This window comes from Suricata suricatta, chromosome 9, assembly GCF_006229205.1.
Source record: "Suricata suricatta isolate VVHF042 chromosome 9, meerkat_22Aug2017_6uvM2_HiC, whole genome shotgun sequence".
Lineage (NCBI taxonomy): Eukaryota > Metazoa > Chordata > Mammalia > Carnivora > Herpestidae > Suricata > Suricata suricatta.
In genome coordinates, this window is record NC_043708.1 from 797,142 (window position 1) to 815,549 (window position 18,408).

At 66.7% G+C, this 18,408-nt stretch overlaps 1 protein-coding gene across 3 annotated transcripts; it reads right to left on the reverse strand.

Annotated features, from left to right (window-relative positions):
- Positions 1 to 8: 8 nt before the first annotated feature.
- Positions 9 to 7,737, reverse strand: C9H14orf180 (chromosome 9 C14orf180 homolog). Of its 3 annotated transcripts, none has more exons than XM_029951938.1 (5): positions 7,432 to 7,737; positions 4,247 to 4,352; positions 2,848 to 2,974; positions 1,292 to 1,327; positions 9 to 950 (listed from the first exon to the last, which is right to left on the reverse strand). In XM_029951938.1, the coding sequence occupies exons 2-5, from the start codon at positions 4,334 to 4,336 to the stop codon at positions 745 to 747; spliced, it is 459 nt and encodes a 152-aa protein (XP_029807798.1). In that variant the 5' UTR covers positions 4,337 to 4,352; positions 7,432 to 7,737; the 3' UTR covers positions 9 to 744. The 3 variants fall into 3 exon arrangements, with proteins under 3 accessions (XP_029807798.1, XP_029807797.1, XP_029807799.1); XM_029951937.1 differs by having other exon boundaries at positions 7,389 to 7,735; XM_029951939.1 differs by lacking the exon at positions 7,432 to 7,737 and adding an exon at positions 6,773 to 6,868.
- Between the last annotated feature and the right edge of the window lie 10,671 nt (positions 7,738 to 18,408).

The window sequence follows — 18,408 nt, forward strand, 5'->3', positions numbered from 1 at the left end:
TAATAAAAGAGGGGCCAGTGCGTTTTAATAGAAAATCAGTGTGTCCCCACTTTGGTAGAGGGGACAAGCGCTACAGCGTCACCGCGGGAAGGGGCAGCAGGCACTCGCCGTCCCGTGGAGGCTTGTGTGCAGGTTGCCAGGGGAGGTGGTGTCTTCCTGGCTGTCCCTCCTGCTGTCTGACCACAGGCCTCCCTGCTTTGTCCAGGCCCCCCCCAGGCAGGGTCCGGAGGGGGCCCTGCAGTTCATCACCGCGTGATGGTGGGGGCCCGGGCACGCATGGCCGTGGTCCGGAGGTGGTGGGGGCCCGGGCAGAGCAGGCTGCCTCTCGCGGCTCCGGGTGGACAGCAAGGTGGCTGGCAGCACAAGAGGGCACAAGAGGCTCCTGAGTCCTTGGGGCCCGGTGCAGGGGTCCGGCCAGGGCTCAGAGGCTGGGACCCCACCACCAGCAGGGCAGATGCCAGCCCACCCCGCGTGTGGCGGCAGGAGGGGGGCGCCCACGCCAACAGCCAACTCATCTGGCTCCGTGGGGTTTTGAGGTCCATGCCCCAAAACCTAAGCAGCAAGGGCCAGTTCCACCCCCGGGGGGTCTCACGGATGCAGCGCCGGCGTCCCCCTCTTCAAGGGGCCCCGTGTGTCCACATGCAGGCCTGGCCCGAGGGTGCGGAGTTCCTGTCGGAAGCGTCAGTGGGCCCCAACGTGTACAAGGGGCCCTGATTGGAGCGGTGGCCCCCGGGAGTGGCCCTGTCACAGCTGCAGGAGGCGGTGCCAGCAAGCGAGGGCCGTGTGCCTCAGGCGCAGGACGAGGACGAGGAGCCGGGCCCGGAGGTCCTCGAGGGCCAGCGTCACGGGCTCGGCGCGACCGCAGTACAGGCCCAGCGCCAGGGCCAGCAGGACGCACACGCACAGCCGCAGGAGCAGGGAGCCGCCGCGGGGCCGGGACCGGCTGGGCGCTGGGGGCGGAGGGGGCCCAGTGAGCCCCTGACCGCAGGCCCAACGGCACGGTGAGGTCCCCGTGGGGCTCCCTGCCCCTGCGGGGCTAGCAGGTGGCACTGCAGGGTGGGTGGTGGGTCCCCAGGTGCCCCCCATTCCCCCCCCCGGGGCATGGAGCCCCCTGTCCCTGCCTGGGGCCTCCGTTGGCTCTGCCTCCCGCACCTTCCCTTGGGACAGGGGTGCTGCTGCCAACTGTGAGTGTCAGGGACCCTGGCTGAGGGAGGGACCTTGTGGGGGAGGGGTGTCCAGCAGACGTGGCCTGGCCACAAAGTGTGGGGGTGGGGCAAGGACTCAGACTCACCCGAGGTGGCCCTGGCAGGCTCCCTGCTGGCGATGTCTGTGGAGGAGATGGAGAGGGGCTGGGCAGGGGGGCCCCGGCTTAGGGGGTGCCCCCCACCTCAGCCTGCAGCGCCCTCAGGGCCTCATGTGTCACTTCCGCCCCCCAAAGGACCCCGAGAAGGGCCGAGTCAGACACAGCCACCCTGCTTCACAAGGGGAAGGTGCTAAGTCCTCCAGAGGCACGCCTGGAGCCGCCCAGGGCCTACCTCAGCCTCGCTGCCTCAGGTTTCTGCTGTCTGGGCTCAGGGACCCCAAGAGGCTGTGGCAGTGTGGGGGGCAGTGACCCCACAGGTGGCTTGGGGGGGCGCCTGTACAGGACCCTGGCTCCCATCCATCCGGCACAGTCCCCTGGGGGCCCCGACCAGCCCCCGACCACCTGGACCCTGGCGCCCCGTCCACACTCTGCTTCAGGGCTGCCAGGAGGTGCCTGGGGGCGAGCGCCAAGGCCGGGGGCACGGGCGCAAAGGGCAGGTGTGAGGAGCCTTGTGAGAGGCACCTGCTCTCGGGCGAGGAGTGGGGGCCCGGCCTGGATGTTAGTGACGGCCTCCAGGGAGGCCCTAACACGACTTGGGCAGTGCGTTTCATCCACAACTCGGCAGGTGTCAGGAAGTGAGGTCTTGCCTGGGGGGCTGTGGTGGGCAGAATCCGAGATGTCCCCATGATTCCTAGCTCTCTAGTGTCCCCACCTTTTTGTCATCCCCTCCCCTTAGTGGGGGGCCTGTGACTGGCTTCTACCACAGAGAATAAAGCAAAGGCGAGAGGGTTCTGCAGCTGAGATGCAAACCCCAGGCAGGTGACTTTGAGTCCCCTCAAAAGGGAGACGCTCTTGGGTGGGCCTGACCTAAGCAGGCGCACTGTTTCCAAAAGAGGCCTGGCGGTCAGACAGGATCTGCTGCTGCGGGCTGTGGAGTGGCAAGGAAATGACTTCTGCCAACAGCAGGTGAGCTGGGAACAGGGGCCAGGCCTCAGATGGGAAGGGGCCCCGGCCCCCTGGCCTGGACGGCAGCCTGGAGTGCGAGGCCTGAGCAGACGGCGGGCTATCCCGGGTCTAGACCCCTGGCCCACAGGATCGCTGCAGTACTAAATGTGGGTTGCGTGGTAGTGTTACCCGCTGTAGCCTGCTGATCCAGGGGCCGGTCCCGAGGGAAGCGCTGAGGCAGGCGTGCGGTGGGCCGGGGAGGAGACGGCAGGGGGTGGGGAGGGGCTCTGGGGCAGGGGTGGGCAGTGAAGGAGGCGGGAAGTGGGCACAGCTGAGGGGCGGTGGGAGGCGTCCGGGGTAGAGGGAGGGGGTGGGCGCCGGGGACACCTGCCCGCTGGCCTCCCCTCGAGAGGACGGGAAGGGTGTGGACAGCTCTGGGGTTGCTCTTTTGCTGACTGTGACTCTGTGTCCAGACTGACCCACGGGCCCAGGTTCCACTGGGGTTGTCGGGGTCCCTTCAGAGGGCCCTCTGTGGGGCCCTGGGACACATGGCCCCGCCCCACCTGGCGCCGGGCCTGCCTGCCGCGCTCTGCTCTTACAGTGGACGGCCACCTCCAGGGGCTCCCGGAACCGCACGTGCCTGGAGGTCTTCTGTGGCTCGGCCCCGCGGCTGCGGCGCCCCGGCTGGCTCCGCCTCAGGATGGAGGGGGGCGTCCTGTCACCCTTCTGGGGGGTGCAGAGGGAAGGAATGAGCCCCCAGGGGCGGGGGACGCGGTGCCCCCTGGGGACTGCCCCCCGCAGCCCTAGCCCCGGGCTCCTGAGTGGTGCTGGGGGCTGGACCGAAGCCATCAGGGCCAGCATGATGGACGGCAGTGTTGGTCGGGCCACGGCTGTGGTCAGGGGCCGCGCGGGCCCGTGTCCCCTGCTCACCAGTCCCGATGGTGTCCGAAACACGTTTACATGTCGGTCATGGTGATGATGGTGATGTGAGTACCCCCGAGGGCCGTCTTCACGGCCGAGCCGCTCCCACAAAGCCTCACGGAGCCCCAGCACACTCCCGCCCTCCCGCCCCTGTGCCCGGGCCCTGAGGAGGAGGCCGGGGCCTGGCATGGGTCACACAGCGGGCCTCTGTCACTCCCTGTGGGTGGGGTGATGGGTCTGAGCATGAGACCAGGGATGTGGACAGACAGAGCCTGGACACAGGTGCCCGCCCAGGGGCCGCCTCCCCACCCACAATGAGTTTGGAAAGTGGAGTCACAGACCGCCCTGAGCCTCAGTGTTTCCATCTGTAAACTGGCCACAGTGGACTGCTCGGAGGGCAAGTAGGCTCCTTGCTCAATGGCGCCCGGCTGGGGGGCCCTGGCGGTACAGAGCCCTCTGCTGGCCTCCTGGGGGCCATGAGACCCACCTACTCCTGGCTTTTGGCCCAGGTTGTGGCTGGCCCCTCTCCTTGGCTGGGGCACCTGTACCCATGTCCTACCCAGGACTCGGGTCTGAAGTTGGTCCCCACTTCCCCCTGGCCTGGGCTTCCCAGCTGCACCCTCACCGGACATCCGGGCCTGCCTCTGTCCACGCTCCCCTCCCCCACTCGTACGCCCTCCTCCCTGGGCTGCAGGGGGACCTTGCTCGGGAGGCATCCAGACTTGCTGCTGTGTCGCTCCAGAGCCCTCCATGGCTCCTGCTTCCTCTGCCTCACCCACTATCTCTCCCAGCGCCGCAGACCTCCTGGCCCGTCCTCCTCACCCTCACGGGCCGCACGCCCGCCCTCCGCCCTGGCCACGCACCTCTGGTCATGCCGTGTCCCACCCTGCGAGCCTCCAGCGCTCTCGGCCAGACCAGCCCTTAGAGAACTCCCCGCCCAGTGATTCCTCTCCTGGGGCTGGGGGCAGCTCAGGGCGAGGGCAGGGACCCAGCCTCCTGGGCCTGTGCCCCGTCCCGCCCCAGCAGAAGCCCGATCGCTGGGCCTGGGATCGGGGCTTGTCCCGGACCCTGCCTTACCCTCCCCTCCCTGGGCGGCGGCGAGCTCGGAGTGGCCTCTTCATTCTTTCTGGTCTGCGGTCGCGTCTCTGGCCGGGGGTCGGTCCTCATTTATCGGAACATGGCCCTAAGATGAGCGAAGACATGGCTTATCGTACACGCTGGTAGGAGTAGGGTCCGGGGGGGATTCTCCCGTCAGCCCTGGCCACGGGCAGACGCGGCTGCACCCTCCCGGGGCCACAGTGTCCCCTCCTCAGCTGTCACGCCTGCGAAACCCCACGGGCCGCTGTCCACAAGCTACGGCCAGCCTCCGATACCGGCGGGCAGGAAGTCTGCGTTTTGTTTCTGTCGCTCGCCCTGTTCTGAGGCCGTGGAGAAAGCTGCTTCCTCCTCTCGTGGGGGGGGCCTCCGGGGGGCCCCACAGGCTGGGGACGCTGCTCCAGAGGGGGCCTCTCCCCGGGGGGTTCAGGCTGACGGGCCGCCCTGGGCTCTGCCTGCCCCCGTCTCTGTCCCAGGTTTAACTTACTCACTTACAGGTGTGTGCTGGGCGGGGGCCCGTGAGCACCCCCTTCTCCTGTGGATTTTCTTTCACAGCCTTTGCAGGGCTCTTGACTGGTGAGGACCCCCCAGCCCTGCTCCGGGCACAGGCCCCGCCGGGCACCGTGCCGGTGAGCCGGGCGCTGACCATTCATCCTTCGAGGGCCCTCAGAGGGGTGGTGGGCCCACCCTGGTCGTGCATATGGGGACATGGAGGCGGGGGCTTCCCGGCCATGCAGACACCAGGGTCTCTGCCCCCCGCTCCCGTAACGAGACGGGTGGGGGTGGCTTGGGGACAGCTGCCCCTCCTTATCCCCAGCCCCGTGCCCCTCCCTGCTTCCTGGGCTGGGGTCCCCTGGGGGCGTCCCTGGCCCCTTGGCAGCGGTGAACATGTGTGTCACAGCTGCGGGGAGGCCGGTGATGCTGTCGGTGCAGCCCAGCTGGGCGGGCTTAGCTCTTTCTAAAGGGAGCCGTTTTCTCCTTTTTGCCTTGGGTTTTATGGCGAATGGGGCCAGGGAAGGAGTCGCAGGCCCAGGGAGGAACGGGCCTGGAGAGACTGAGGGGGCAGCACTCGCCCCAGGAGCCCTGCTGCGCCCCAGCCTCCCGCCCGGCCCGGGGCCCGTGGTGCACGCGCGTGCCTGTGTCCATATGCATACATGTGCAAGCATGGGTATGTGTGTGTGCATGTGGGCACGTGTCCATAGGCGAATATGTGAGAGCGTGTGTGTGTGTGTGTGTGTGTGTGTGAGATGGTGACTGCGCACGTTAGTGTGAGTGTGTGCATGTTTGTGTGCAGTCACCATCTCACACACACACCTACTTTGTAGGTAGGTGCATGAGTGGGTGTGCACACAGAGCACATGTGCGTGTGCATGAGGAGTGTGCCATCACACAAGCGTGCTGGTGCATGTCCTGTGCACGTGTGCACACGTGTGTGTGCAGTGTCGCGTATGCCCTGCAGTGGCTCCGGTGCAGGCAGCCCCGCGGGTCCAAGCCTTCATCACGGGCCTTGTGTGACCACGTGACCTTGGCCGGGCCTCCTAGCCTCCGCCTGCCAGGTTTGCTCGGCTGAAAATGGGAATAACAACAGTGACCGCCGTCGTGGGCTCCGGTGAGGGCGAGCAGGGGGGGCGCGTCCGGGGCGCGGGGCAAGCTGGGCAGTGCCCGCGCTCTGCGCCGTCACTGCTGCCGGCAGCTCTCGGGGGAACTGTGTGGCCTTGCTTGGGGGGCAGACCCTGCCCTCCCGCTGCCTGGCGCCCCCGCCCTGGCGGCCTCGCCCCCTGGGCGGTCTCGCTCAGGCTCCAGCCCCCCCTTCAATGTCATTTCTCCCGAGAGGAAGTGAGGGCCTTTGCCGGAGTCCTGGGCTCTGTCTTTCTTTGGCTCAGTGACCTTGTTCAGCGGCGCGACTGCTCTGGGCCTCAGTTTCCCTACCCGCAGCACAGGCGGAGGTGGAGACGGCTCTGGGTACCTCCTCCTGCTGCCCCGCGGGCCCCCCACGCCCGGGCCTCCGGCAGCGACAGTGTGAAACCCGAGTGCCCTCACTCCAGGCCGCTCGTGACAGATGGGTGATAAAGGGTGGAAAATAGCTCAGGCCTGGGGCCTGCGGAGTGTCACCACCGCCCCTCCCCCAGGGCAGGCCTTCTCAGACCCAGCCTCTAACCTTTCTGAGGCTACGCTTGCTTCTCCTGGGGGTGGGGAAACCGAGGCCTGCCGGGTCTCAGAGCCTTGTTGGGACACAGCCTGCTGGTCGCTGGAGCCTGAGCCTGGCGAACAGTACCACCCAGCGTTGTCTCTGGGTGGGGGCCTGCCTGGCGGGGCTGCGGGGGGCTGGCTGGGCCCCAGGGGGGTGGGTGGGGAGCCTCCTCAGCCCCTCCTGGCCTCCTTTCTGGGCGCCCGTCTGGCCCGGGCTGTGTATCCACAAGTCCCCGCAGAGGGTGGGGGTCGGCCCAGCAGGGCTGCGCCTCTGCACCCCGCTCTGCACCCCGGCCCCGGCTCACTGCGCCCACTCACCTCCAGACATGTGTGAGGCAGGCGGGGCCAGCTCCAGCCGGGCACAATGCCTTCGACAGCACCAGAGCGCCTGGGCTGGGCCACCTGTCCTGCCACTGCTCTGTGACCTCCCAGTAGGCTTGTCACCTCCACCCCCCACCCCTGGGCGGGGATGACCACGCCTCTGTGCCCCCGCCCTCTCTGTGCCCCGACCACCCACTGTCTTCTGGGGCTTCTCCGTCCTCATCAGGGTCCCTCAGACCCCCGCGTGCTGCAGCCCTGCGTGGGGAGGGGCCTTCCTGTCAGCCCTCACACCCCGGGCTGTGCTTGTCCTCCCGCTGGACCCAGGGTTCAGGCTGCAGAGTCCTTCGCTGGGTCCCGTAGCAAGCTGAGGGGTCCTCCCGCCCCGGCCCATCTCCAGTGAGAGGCCTGGCTCCTCCTGGGAAGGGAACGGACACCTCCTCCAGGGGCCCCTGGGGTTGGTGCAGGTGGCAGAACCGTGGCAGGGCGTCCCCGTGCAGAGGCTGGAGCCAGGAGCCCCCCAGTCACACGCCCGTACATGCACGGCCCCCCCCACGCGCACACACACATGCACGTCCACACCGGGCACCCGCACCCACCACGTGCACACGCCCACCTGGGCTCCTGCAGGTGCCGCACCCCTGGGTGAGCTTGCCCACCTGCCTGGCCCCGGGTCCGCCGGCGAGCAGAGCCTGGAGTGGGGCGGCAACCTGAGCTGTCGCAGCTCAAGCCGGCCGGGGAGTTTCCATTACAGCGGCCTCTGGACGGTCTGGCTGCTCAGGAGGCCATCACCACGGGCTCGGGGTGGCCTTGGGTGCTGTGTGCCCTGCCCCTCCCCCAGCCACTTAGCAGAACTGCGGGGGGCAGGGCTGAGTCTACAGGGTGCACGCCGCACCTTCTTCCAGCTGGAGAAGCGGACAGGAGACCAGGGACACCCCCTCATGGCCCCCCCTCAGGTGGGTGGGGCTCCCGGGCGGCTCGCAGCGCGGATGGGCTGGCAGCTCCCCAGCTAACACACACTTCTGATTTGAGCAAGGGCAGAGCCCCTGGGGACGCCCCCTGGGCTCACCTCCCCAGCTCACTGGGCTCGCCAGCCTGGGGGCCGGGCACTGGGAACAGAGCCATCCTGAGTCTCCAAGGACCCTCCCCCACACCTCTGGATGACAAGACACGGGGCAACGGCAGCTCAGGGCGATGGCTGCATGCCTGCTGGGTGCCCGCCAGGTGCAACGGGATGCTCTGGAATGGCTGACCTTGGCCTTGAGAGCCCCAGGCAGATGGGGGCAGGTGGACCCCAGCCCAGACTCTGGCCATGATGAGACCCAGGTGGGTCACCGGCCTGAGTTCCAGACCCTGTGTAGAATGGAGGGCCATGTAGCATCTTGTAAAGGGGGAGATAATGTGCCTGCGCGGAGTAGGTGCCCAGTGGACACTGTGTTCTGAGCTGAAGCGATGGCCCACGTGCACGGTGGGCCAGGGTGGGGATTCCTTCCGATCAAGTCAGCTCAGGACAGGGCTGTTTCCCCTGGGGCTCCAGTGACCGAGTAGGAGTCTGTTCCCTGCCCGATTTGGCTGTGCCTGCATAGACCTACCCTCAGCAGCACCCTCGGGGGCCTTTGGGCAAGGCGCCCATACCTGTCCTGCTGCCCTGGCCACGGCACCTGCAAAATGACAAGATTCCTGGTTACTGGTGGCTTCCGAAGGGACCGCACTCGGCTCATCGCCAGGGGAGATTTGTCGAGACCGTGTGGCAGCTCTGTGGTGGGGACTGGCCAGGTTCCCCACCTGACCCACAGATGGCCGGGCCGCAGGCAGGAGTGTAGAGGACGGGCTGGCTGGGGTCCTCGGCTCAGCGTGCCGGGGAGTGAGAGCAGCACCACCCCGACTTCTCAGACAAGGTTTCACGAGGTTCAGAGGGGGCTGGTCTGCCTGCCTCCTGCCCACCCGCCCACGCAGCTTCTCTCCTGCTTCTCCGGTTGGGAGTCTCTGCTCTGGCAGCTTTGCTCCCAAATGGGAAGGCGCCTCTACTCGTCCCCTTGAGCTGGGACCGGCTCCCCTGGGGCCGTGAAGCCGGGCTCTGTGTGGTCTCCAGCGAGAGTCCGTCAGTGTAGGCCTGGCCCAGCCCTGACCACAGCGCACCCCCCCACCAAAGCCTGTGGCCGCCTGAGCTATAATTACCTCTCCCCTTTGGCAGAAATAGCAGTGACCCTGCGGATAGGCCGCTGGCAGGAGAGGAGGCGCTGGTGTCCCAGGCTTGGAGCACAGGCGTCCAGACCAGATATGGGCTCGGTGCCCACTCCCTGCCCTCCTGGCCCGCAGGCGGGTTCCCGAGCTGGGCAGCCTTAGGAACATGGATTGGGATCAGAGGCGGAGTGGGGGTGGGGACGGCAGGACGGGGGGTGATATGGGGGCTGTAGGAGGTTGGGGTGAGCAAAGTCCAGCTCCTGCCTGACCTCAGCCCAGAGTGGAGCCCTGGGGCAGAGGAGCGCACACTGCTCCTCACCCCTGCGCCCCAGCATCCTGCTCTGGGGTCCCGGGAGGAACAGGTGAAGCACGGCGAGCCCCGTATCAGCCCTGCAGGTGGGGTCGTGTTCAGTCAGAGGGGGGCGGCGGGGGGTGAAGGGACTGCCATTTCCCAGGGTCCCTTCTGGGCTGGGGGCTCCTTGTGTCTGAGTGGCCCCACATTAGCAGATGAGGAAGTGCCGTTCAGAGAGGGCAGCAACTTGCCCAAGGCCACACAGCCCGCAGGTGGCAGCCTGGCTGGGTCTCAGTGCCCCCCCCAAGCTTGGCACCGCTGGCCCCTGGTCTGCGGCACATGTGGTAGCCAGATGGGCTGAGGCCCCAGGAGCCACACCGCCTGGAAGGAGCATTTGTGCGTGTTGTGTGCAGAGGCCAGTGATGTGCTGTGTGAGGCGCTCCGGTGCGCCATTTCCGCTCTCCGCAGGGCAGCAGACTGTCCTGGTACAGGGTCTGACGGCAGACGCACTCGGTTCTCTGGGCTCAACTCTACCTTAGGGCGTGGAAGCAGCTGTGGACGGACTGGACAATGGACGGGGTGGACAGTGGACGGATAGACAGTGGATGGGCACGGCTGCGTTCCAGTAAAGCCGCTGGCACCCTCACTTATCAGTCAGCTGGGCCAGTCAGCCCGGGGACGCGGTTGGGTGGCCCCTGTTCCAGGGACAGCACTGTGGAGGGCTGGGGAGAGAGGGGGTCCTGCCTGCAGCTTGGCTTCCTGAGGCCCTGGAGCCAGACGAGACCCCCTCCCGCTGTGTGTGGCTGGGTGACGGCCCCCGCCCGGGGTCCGCCCCCACCCACGGGAGATGGGCCACACCCCAGGCCCGGGTTCCAGGGCAGCTGCTTCGGTGCCGCTTGCTGACGACCCACTGCCTGCTCCTGGAAGCCGACGTCTGCAGCAGACGGCCCCAGGTGACTAGCGTGCCCCAAGGCCCCGAAGCACCAGGCCTGCCCCGAGCTCTGCTCCCCGCCCAGTGAGAAGTCCCGGCCTCATTTGGTCAAACGCACTGTGGGCTCCGCACGTGCCTTCCCTGATTGAGTTTCACACCTGCCTGGGGTCTGCAGGGCGAGACCCGGTTTGGTCCCGGCTCCGGGGCTGTTCAGCAAGGGGACGCAGGCGCGCACTTCGCGGCTGTCCTGTGCGCCGGAGCGACTCGACCCCCAGGAGCCCGCCCACTGGGCTGTCCCTCTGCCTCTTCGCGACCCCTCGGCCCGTGCCAGGCCCTGGGTGGGCACGCAGCAGCGCCCTCCGCTGCCTGTCGCTCAGGAAGGCGGGATGTCCCAGAGCCTGCGTGGTCGCAGAGCTGTGAAGCCCAAGAACGGGCCGGGGTCTTGATCCTTGAGGTTGTCCGGAGAAACGGACATGTGTGTGTGGAGAAAGGGTCCCTCTCAGGGACTGGTCACCCAGCGCTCCTCGGGCTGCGAGGCCCAGGACCGCACCCGGAGAGCCAGCGGTGGGCCCGCTGGGAGCCCGCAGGCGGGCGGAGCCCCGTGTCCCAGCCAGAAGACAGGCAGAGGGACCCGGGTCTCCCTCTCTCCGCCTTTCTGTCCTATTCAGGCCGCAACTGATTGGATGAGGCCCACCCCCACGGGGACAGCGTCTGCTTTAGTTCACGGGGTCAGGTGTCCGTCTCACCCAGAGGCGCCTGGCGAGACGTTTCCCCAAGTACGCGGGCCCCTGCGGCCCGGCCACACCAACGCCCGAGACGGCCCCGGACGGCTGGTTTCCACCCAGAGGTCGGGGACGGGGCTGCAGGGCTCAGGCGCCCTGGGAGGGGCGTGGCGCCTCCGTGTTGTCAAGCGCACAGACACCGGCCTGTGGTCCTGCCCCGGCTCTGACCACCAGGACCGAGGTCCCGGGGGATGAGGGACTTGCGGCGGGCAGCTGGGAGCCCACCCTCCGCGGCCCAGCCTCAGGGCCGGGTCCCGCGTGGGCAGGCCTCCCCGCCAGGCTGGCGGGGACACTGGCCTGAAGACCCCTGCCCACTCACCTCAGCCCGGCCCTCCGTGGGGAGTAGGCGAATACATTTCTGCTCTTTCCTGCCGCTCTAACCCTGTTGGTGGCACTTGGTTAGGGCAGCTGCAGCGAGTGCCGCGGACACCGCAGCTCGGGCTGGAGGGGTGAGCCCGGGCGCCCGGGACGGAGGACGGGCCCTCCCGTGTGAGAAGTCGGGGGCCTGAGGAGTGTGGGGCCTGTGGGGTCCTGGGCCGGGGTGGGTGGCAGGGAGAAGGGAGAGGGCCCCCAGCGCCGCCGCCGCAGAGCCAGGAGGGATGGGGATTGGAAGCGTCCCCTGCGCTTCCTGTCAGTGGAGCGGAGAGAGCAGCCAGGGTGGGGGGTGGGTCAGGGGGAAGAAAGGAGGGGGGAGGGCGGGGGTGCAGGCTTCACACGGAGGGGCTGGCGCGCGCTCTGGGTAAGACCCAGGATGGTAGTCCAGGCTGGGGTCCGTGGGCACGGATGGCCCCTTGTGGGGGACAATGGGGGGCAGATTTCTGTCCACTGGTGGAACAGCTGACTGTGAGGTAGTGAGTCCTCCGTTACTGGAGGCAAGCAAAGGATAATTCCTGCCTCTGGGGGCTCCCCAGGACTCCACACGACTATAGGATAACACTGGGGTGGGGGGAGCCCAGAGGGAGGGAGGGGGCACCGGGAGCCTGCGGGCTGTGTGCCCGCCAAGGTGCTCCTGATGCCCTGCTGCCGCGAGGCACTTCTCTGGTGCAGGTGCGGGTGGAGGGCCCTGCCGGGGTCACAGGCCAGCTGACTAAGCGCAGTGCCCCGTACCCTGGAGCCCGCGGCGGGTCATCCTCGGATGGAGACACGGACCCTTGGGCGGTTAGGGCCACACGTGCCCTCTGTGCACCCGGCCAGAGCCCTTATCGGAGGGCGGGTGGCTTCGGGGGTGCCCCCCCCCCGCGCCGGGCAGGCCCGGGTCCCCGAGCGCTGGTCCGCTCCATCAGAACCGCAGGGCGAGGGGCCCCGGTCATCTGTCTCCAACAGCTGTGATAATGGGAGCCTGTGGGCCCCGTTGTGCACTAACAAAGGAGGCCCCTTCTCCCAGCTCCTAAATTATTCATGACCTCCAAGAGGCTGTAAAAGTCCTCAGCTCTCTACAGGAGCCGTAATTACAACGATAAATTTTATTTATAAAGCCGGTCCCTCCTGCGAGCCAGCTGCCTGGGGGGCCGTACATAAGCCATAACCGGGCTAGGGACCATGCAAAGCTGCCCGTCACAGCTGGCTTTCCGGCAGGGTCTCTGGGCTGGCTACAGGGGTGGGGGGGTGCTGAGTGGGGAGGGGGCTTCACTGCTCACTGGCCTGCCCAGCTTTGATGGGGTGACCGCATGGCCCCGGGCTGCGGGTTTCCAGCTCAGAGCCATCCTGGCCTGGCTCCTGGTGTGGGGCAGCCGCTGGCATCTGGGCCTCGGTCTCGGCGCCCCAGGACCCACTACAGGCACGTGGCCCGGGCTGGCCTCGGGTGAGCGTTCGCACCTGTGGCACGTGCCCCGATGTGCACACCTGATCATGCCTCCACGTCACTTGTGTGCGGGCACCTTCACTGCGTGTTCTCGCTGAGCCCCCATAGCGGAACCCCTGCTGGGCCTTCAGCGAGCCTGATGGGAAGGAGCCAGGTTGGCCCCTGGCAGACGAGGACTTGGGCTTTGCTGCCCCACGTGGGGCTCTGAGGTGGCCGCTCAGGGCAAAGGCTGTGTCGAGGTCGCTGGCACCCCCCTCGCTGCCTGGGCGTTTGGTGCGAGACATTAGTGAAAGGTGGCCCTGGAACCAGCGAGCTGGTGACCCCGTCCCCCCGTCCTGGCTGCCTGACCTGGGGCCAGTCACTGCCCATCCGCAAGCCACTGTCCCTTCCCCTGAGGGGGCCTGGCCCCTGGGTGCTGTCCTCTGGGGCAGAAGCCCCCCCCCCAAGCTGGTCAGCAGGGAGCATCGCTCTGTTGGATAAAGAGCCTGGGTTGGCACTGATCTCACCGACCTAGACATTGCTGTGGTCAGTGAGGCTTGGGGGGCAGGACAAATGGAATTGGGCGCAAGCCCTCCTTACCGGGCCCTGGGGCGTGTGTGCCGTGGTGAGGGGAGAGCCCCAGGTCCTGGGGTGTCCTCGGGATGTGCACCTCTGGCCGGCGGAGCCCCTCATGGGTCCCCGGCTCGTGCAGGAAAAGCCATTATGGTGGCATAAAGACCAAAGGAACCAGGGGGAGCTTCCCAATCCGCCCACCCTGGCAGGGGCAGCTCCAGACCTCCGGGCGGTGAGACACGCAGACGATCCCCAGAGACGCAGAGGACACAGGGCTGGCGGCCCCCACACGTCCCTGCCCGGCTCACCCCGTGGCCCCTGCAAAAGCTGAACGGACCTGGAGGTCTCCTGGGAAGTGGTCCGTGGGCCAGCTGTCCCGCACGAGGGCCAGGTGGCTTGGAGGTTCCTGTGGCGGATGCTGCGGGGAGGCCCTTGGGCCGCGCCCGCCCGCCGGGCAGGAAGCTGCCTGTTTGTAAAGCCGCCCCGGCGGCCGCTGCACCCAGGAGACACGGCACTGGGAGTGCAGGCCGACCACGAGGGCCAGGAACGGTCACCTGGCCGGCCTGTGAGGGCCGGAGGGCGCCAGCAACCTCTGTCACCCCAACACTCCCTCGACTCACACTTGGGGCGTCAGGGCGGGAGGTCCTCGATGATTAGCTGGTGACGGAGGGAAACGCCCCGGGTCTCCAGGGCCTGAGCGTGCCTGTCGGCAGCCTGACTGCTAACCGCTGACACCCTGCTGTGCCCAACGGGCACGGGAGCATCTCAAGGGGCAGGGCGGTGACTGCTGTGTACGGGGAGAGGCGGCTGGAGGCTCCTGGACCCTGAAAGCGGCCACGATGGTTGGTCAGGGGCCTGGGAGCGGCCGCGGGAGCCTGGGGACGAGGGTCTGGAGCAGATGGAGGCTGGCTCTGTGGGGTGGGCACACAGTGTGGGGCTCTGGAGAGAACGGAACAGACAGGCTTGTTGGGGGGCTGATGCAGGTCCCGGGAGACAGGAGGTGGGCTCCCCTTCGGGGCTGCGCCTGCCTCCCAGCCTCCCCGACGCCCCGGGTTCACCTGGAGGCTCCGAGCGGATGGAGCTTTGCCCCAGCAACCGGCCAGACCTGGCCCAGAGTCTGGGGGTGCCAGCTAGGGAGGGAGGCCCGGGCTGAGCTCTCGGGGAGGGCCCCCCAGCAGCCAGGCAGGAACCTGTCGGCCCCACGGCCTGGGAATCGTGTGGAGGCCTTCGGAGCGGAGTCCGGGAGCCCCCATGGAGGCTGGAGTTCTGCTTGTTCCTGTGGCTCCCATTTCCATTTCTTATTAGTAACAAAATTGATTGGATGCGCCCGAGGCCCCACATTTGCATTTCAGTGACAACTTCCCTGGCTTCTGGGTTTTTCTCATCTACCTGATGAAACTAGCAGCAAAGTTTCAGTGAAAGGATAATTTAAAAGTAGCCCTTGAAAAGTCACTGTTGGGAGCTGGGGGACCATGGTGCCGGGCTCCTGGAGGGCTGGGGCCTCTCTACCAGCAGCGGGTGCGGGGCGCAGGCAAGGGCCGGGGACGGCAGGCCCCAGCACAGCTGAGCAGGCCTTCCCGCCGCGGGTGCAGGGGCCGCACGCCTCCCGCAGGGGCTCTGAGAGCTCCGTGGGGACACAGTACAAGTGACAGGGAAGGCCAGGGGGGGAGGACCCACTCAGGGTCGGACCCAAGGGCCACGGTAACAGCTAACACCTGGAGAAAGGCACTGATTTGCACCCAGGTATTTAAGTCTGGATGGAAGTGTGAGGTCTTCTTGGGGTCAGGGCCAATGGTGGGGTTACACTTGCAGGGTCTCAACACGAAGTGGGGAGTGTGCCCCTGAGAAGGGGAGGCCCTGCCCACTGGGCGGCCCTCGGCCGGGAGTGGACAGCAAGCATCCCGGCTCCTTCAGCAGAGGTCACCGCTGTGGCCGCTCCCTGGGTCTCCTGTGACCCAAGTCCCCAGGACCATGGCATTTCCCTTTAAGGTGAGGACAGCCTTAAATTCAGTCCCCACCTCTGAATGCAGCCACAGGCTGGGCATCCTGGTGACCTCAGGCTCCTCAGAGCCGCCCAGCAGGTGTCCTGGTGCCCACGCATCCGTGGGCCACGAGAGCATCGCTTCAAGAAGACCGAGCCGTGCACACTGACCTGGGCCCGGGTGCGTGCTGCTCTCACTACAGGGCAGTGGGGGCCGTGGGAATAGCCTCCGGGTGACCGAAAACAGCCATTTTGGCTGGAAGTGCCCGAAGCCTGTAGGGAGCGCAGCCGGCCCCGGTGTGGCCGAGGGGCTGGCCGGTGCACAGGGTGCCTGGGTTCCCAGCCTCACGGTGTGCTCCCCAGGCACGTCTGAGCCTGCAGACGTGGGTGTTCCCTGGGCTTACACCCCCTCCCGCTCTCCTGCCCGGTGTTCTTCCGGCCTGGCTCCTGCCACTCCCCCTCCACCCATTGCAAAGTCACCTTCCCAGGGGAGGAGGGGTGTGCACTGGGTCCTGCCGGAGTGGGAGTGGGGGTGGGGTGGGGTGCGTGCACAGCCGGGGTGGGCAGAAGGGCGCGCTGGGGCCCAGTCAGGGCGCACGGCTCCCATCTTCAGTTGACAAGGGAGTTTGTTCCCGGGACCCCTGGGTGGTGGCCATGTGCTGTTGTTCAGGTTGTAAAATAAGGAACCAAATTAGATTTACTGCAGGAGGGACAGGGACACCATGGAGGCAAGGGACGGTCCTGCGCACCCTCCAGGGTACAGAGGACACAAGAGGTCCAGTACTTGAGGACCCTCACAGAAAGGGTCCCACTCAGCAGGACTCACGCACATCCCTCCTGCGCGCGCTCCCTCGCCCCTGCCCCCCACTTCTCTCCATTCACATGGGTCTGGGGTGCCCAGCATGAGCGCAGGGACCACGTAGGCCGGTGCAGAGGCAGGCCTCCCCCGATGGCCCTGCACACGAGAGGACCTGCTGTTACCCTCCATGTTCCTGCATCTGCCCTCACGTGGGCCTGGAAAAAGGGGACAGGAAGCAGCCTTGTCCGCTGGGCTGTCCCCCACTGTCCCTTGGCACCCAGCTGGTGGTTTTTCCTGTGACTACTGACTCCCTCTTGGGATCACGCCCACACATGTGTGCACATGCCCCCCCCCCCACGCGCATGCACGCCCCCACACGTGTGCACATGACTCATATGCGTGTCCATGCCCACACACGTGTGCATGCCCACACACATGTGTGCACACATCCCCACATGCATGCATGCCCACACACATGCACACATGCCCCCCACATGTGCACACTTCCACACACATGGGTGCACATGCCCACACACACTGGACACACACCCACATGCATGCACACACACATGCATGCATCTCCTACACACTTGTACATATGCCCAATAAGCATACATGCATGCCCACGTCCTCACACGCGGGTGCACCCACACACACGTGTGCATACGCCCCCCCATGCATGCATGCCCACACACAAATGTGCGCGTGCCAACATATGTGTACATGTGTGTACACGGCGCATGCTCAGGTGTAGCTGAAACAGATCGCGGGCAGGGGTGCCTCAGTCTCCGGGCAGGGAGGACGTCAGGGAGCCGCCGCCCTGCTGGCGCGGGCTGCTGGGTGCAGGAGGCGGGGAGCCCGCCAGGGTCCTGGGCCCGCCGCGCCCCGGCTCCGCCTCTGGGGACACAGGCCCACGCGGAGGCAGCCTGCGGGCTGAGCGAGGCTAATTAAGTGCTAGACTTTATAGTGGATGGAACAGTGGAATCTTCTATAAAATCAGCCAGAGATGAGAGCTGGCCGTACGCGCCAGGAGCCCAGCACACGCGGGCGGGGACAGGGAAAGATGGGGGGGGGTATTGCTCTCCGTATGATCAAATAATGGAGTCATTAAGATAAAACACCTTTTCAGAGCATTAAAATTAGTGGTGAATTGATTCTGTGGTAAAATAGTCTTATCTTCCTTCTTGGGGCTTATTTGGAGCTTTTATGCAGCCTTTTCTCTACAACACTGTTTAAGGAACTGCACTGTTGGCAGAGGCGAGTGGGGGCGGGCGCGCAGGTGGGGAGGGGGCTGAGAGGAGGCTCGGTGGGGTCACACGGCCGGCCCTTTGCACAGGCCCAAGACAAGGTGTGAGTGGGTCCAGGCAGGGTCCACACCAGAGTGGGCCCAGGGGCAGGGGCTGTGGCCTCATGGGGTCCTGGGGCCGGATTTCTAAAGCTTGGTGGAGGCCCTTCTGAGTCCGGAGGTCTGGGCGGACCTGACGAGGCTGCATTTCTTGAGCGTCTGTGGTAACTGACGTTGGTGCCGTGACCCCCACACGGGTCACCAGGGGTCTTGTCCGGGGGCGGCAAAGCCTGGCGGGGCCGTCAGGGGCATGGGGTTCTGTGTGCGCCTGGGGGCGGTGAGCCCCGACCTGGCCCATCCACCCTTCCGTAGACAGGGCAGGACGTTCAGCTCAACAAAGGCCCAGGGGCCTCCCCCCCTCCCCGTACCTGCTAGGGGAGGGGGCCTGCGGGGCACCCAGGGCCAGACCGCGAGGACCCCGCAGCTGTGCGCGCTCTGGCGCTTCTCGGCGCTTACCTGGGGGCTGTCTGCGCTCTGCCGGCTGAGGGCCGAGTCACGGTTCGATTTCTGCAGCTGAGGGAGAGCCCGGGTCCCAGCCCCGTATCAGAGGGTGGAGCCTCATGATCCGGACAGAGTCCCGGGGACGGTGTGGTGGGGCTCCCAGGTCATACCTGCAAGGCTGCTGCCTCACCCGGGGCGTGCCGCCTCCCTGACGCCCCACAACCCGCCCTCCGAAGGGACTTTGGAAAGTGCCAATATTTGGATGCCAGGCAAAGTGGGGAGAATGGCAGAGGGGGCTCCTCCCCACCCTGGGCCTGGGTGCCCCCGGCCGCTCCCCACCTGCCCCCACCCCCTCCACTCCCCCCGCCCTGGAGGCTCAGCACCCCGTCCCAGCACCTGCCCAGAGCTGCCTGGATGGGGGCCCTCCAGCCTGGAACAGGGGTTCTGAGCTTCTTTCTCAAGAAGCCTTGCTTGGGGGTCAGGGCTCCGGGTGGGTGAGGCCCCTCTGCCCACCCCTACGCCTCGCCC

Excerpts from the sequence above, each read along its gene's own strand:
- C9H14orf180 (XM_029951938.1), bottom strand. The coding sequence starts at position 4,336 with ATGAGGACCGACCCCCGGCCAGAGACGCGACCGCAGACCAGAAAGAAT. Across the intron at positions 2,975-4,246 it reads CGCCGCCCAGGGAGGGGAGG|AAGGGTGACAGGACGCCCCC; the intron begins GTAAGGCAGGGT and ends TGCACCCCCCAG. Across the intron at positions 951-1,291 it reads GCCTGCCAGGGCCACCTCGG|CGCCCAGCCGGTCCCGGCCC; the intron begins GTGAGTCTGAGT and ends CTCCGCCCCCAG.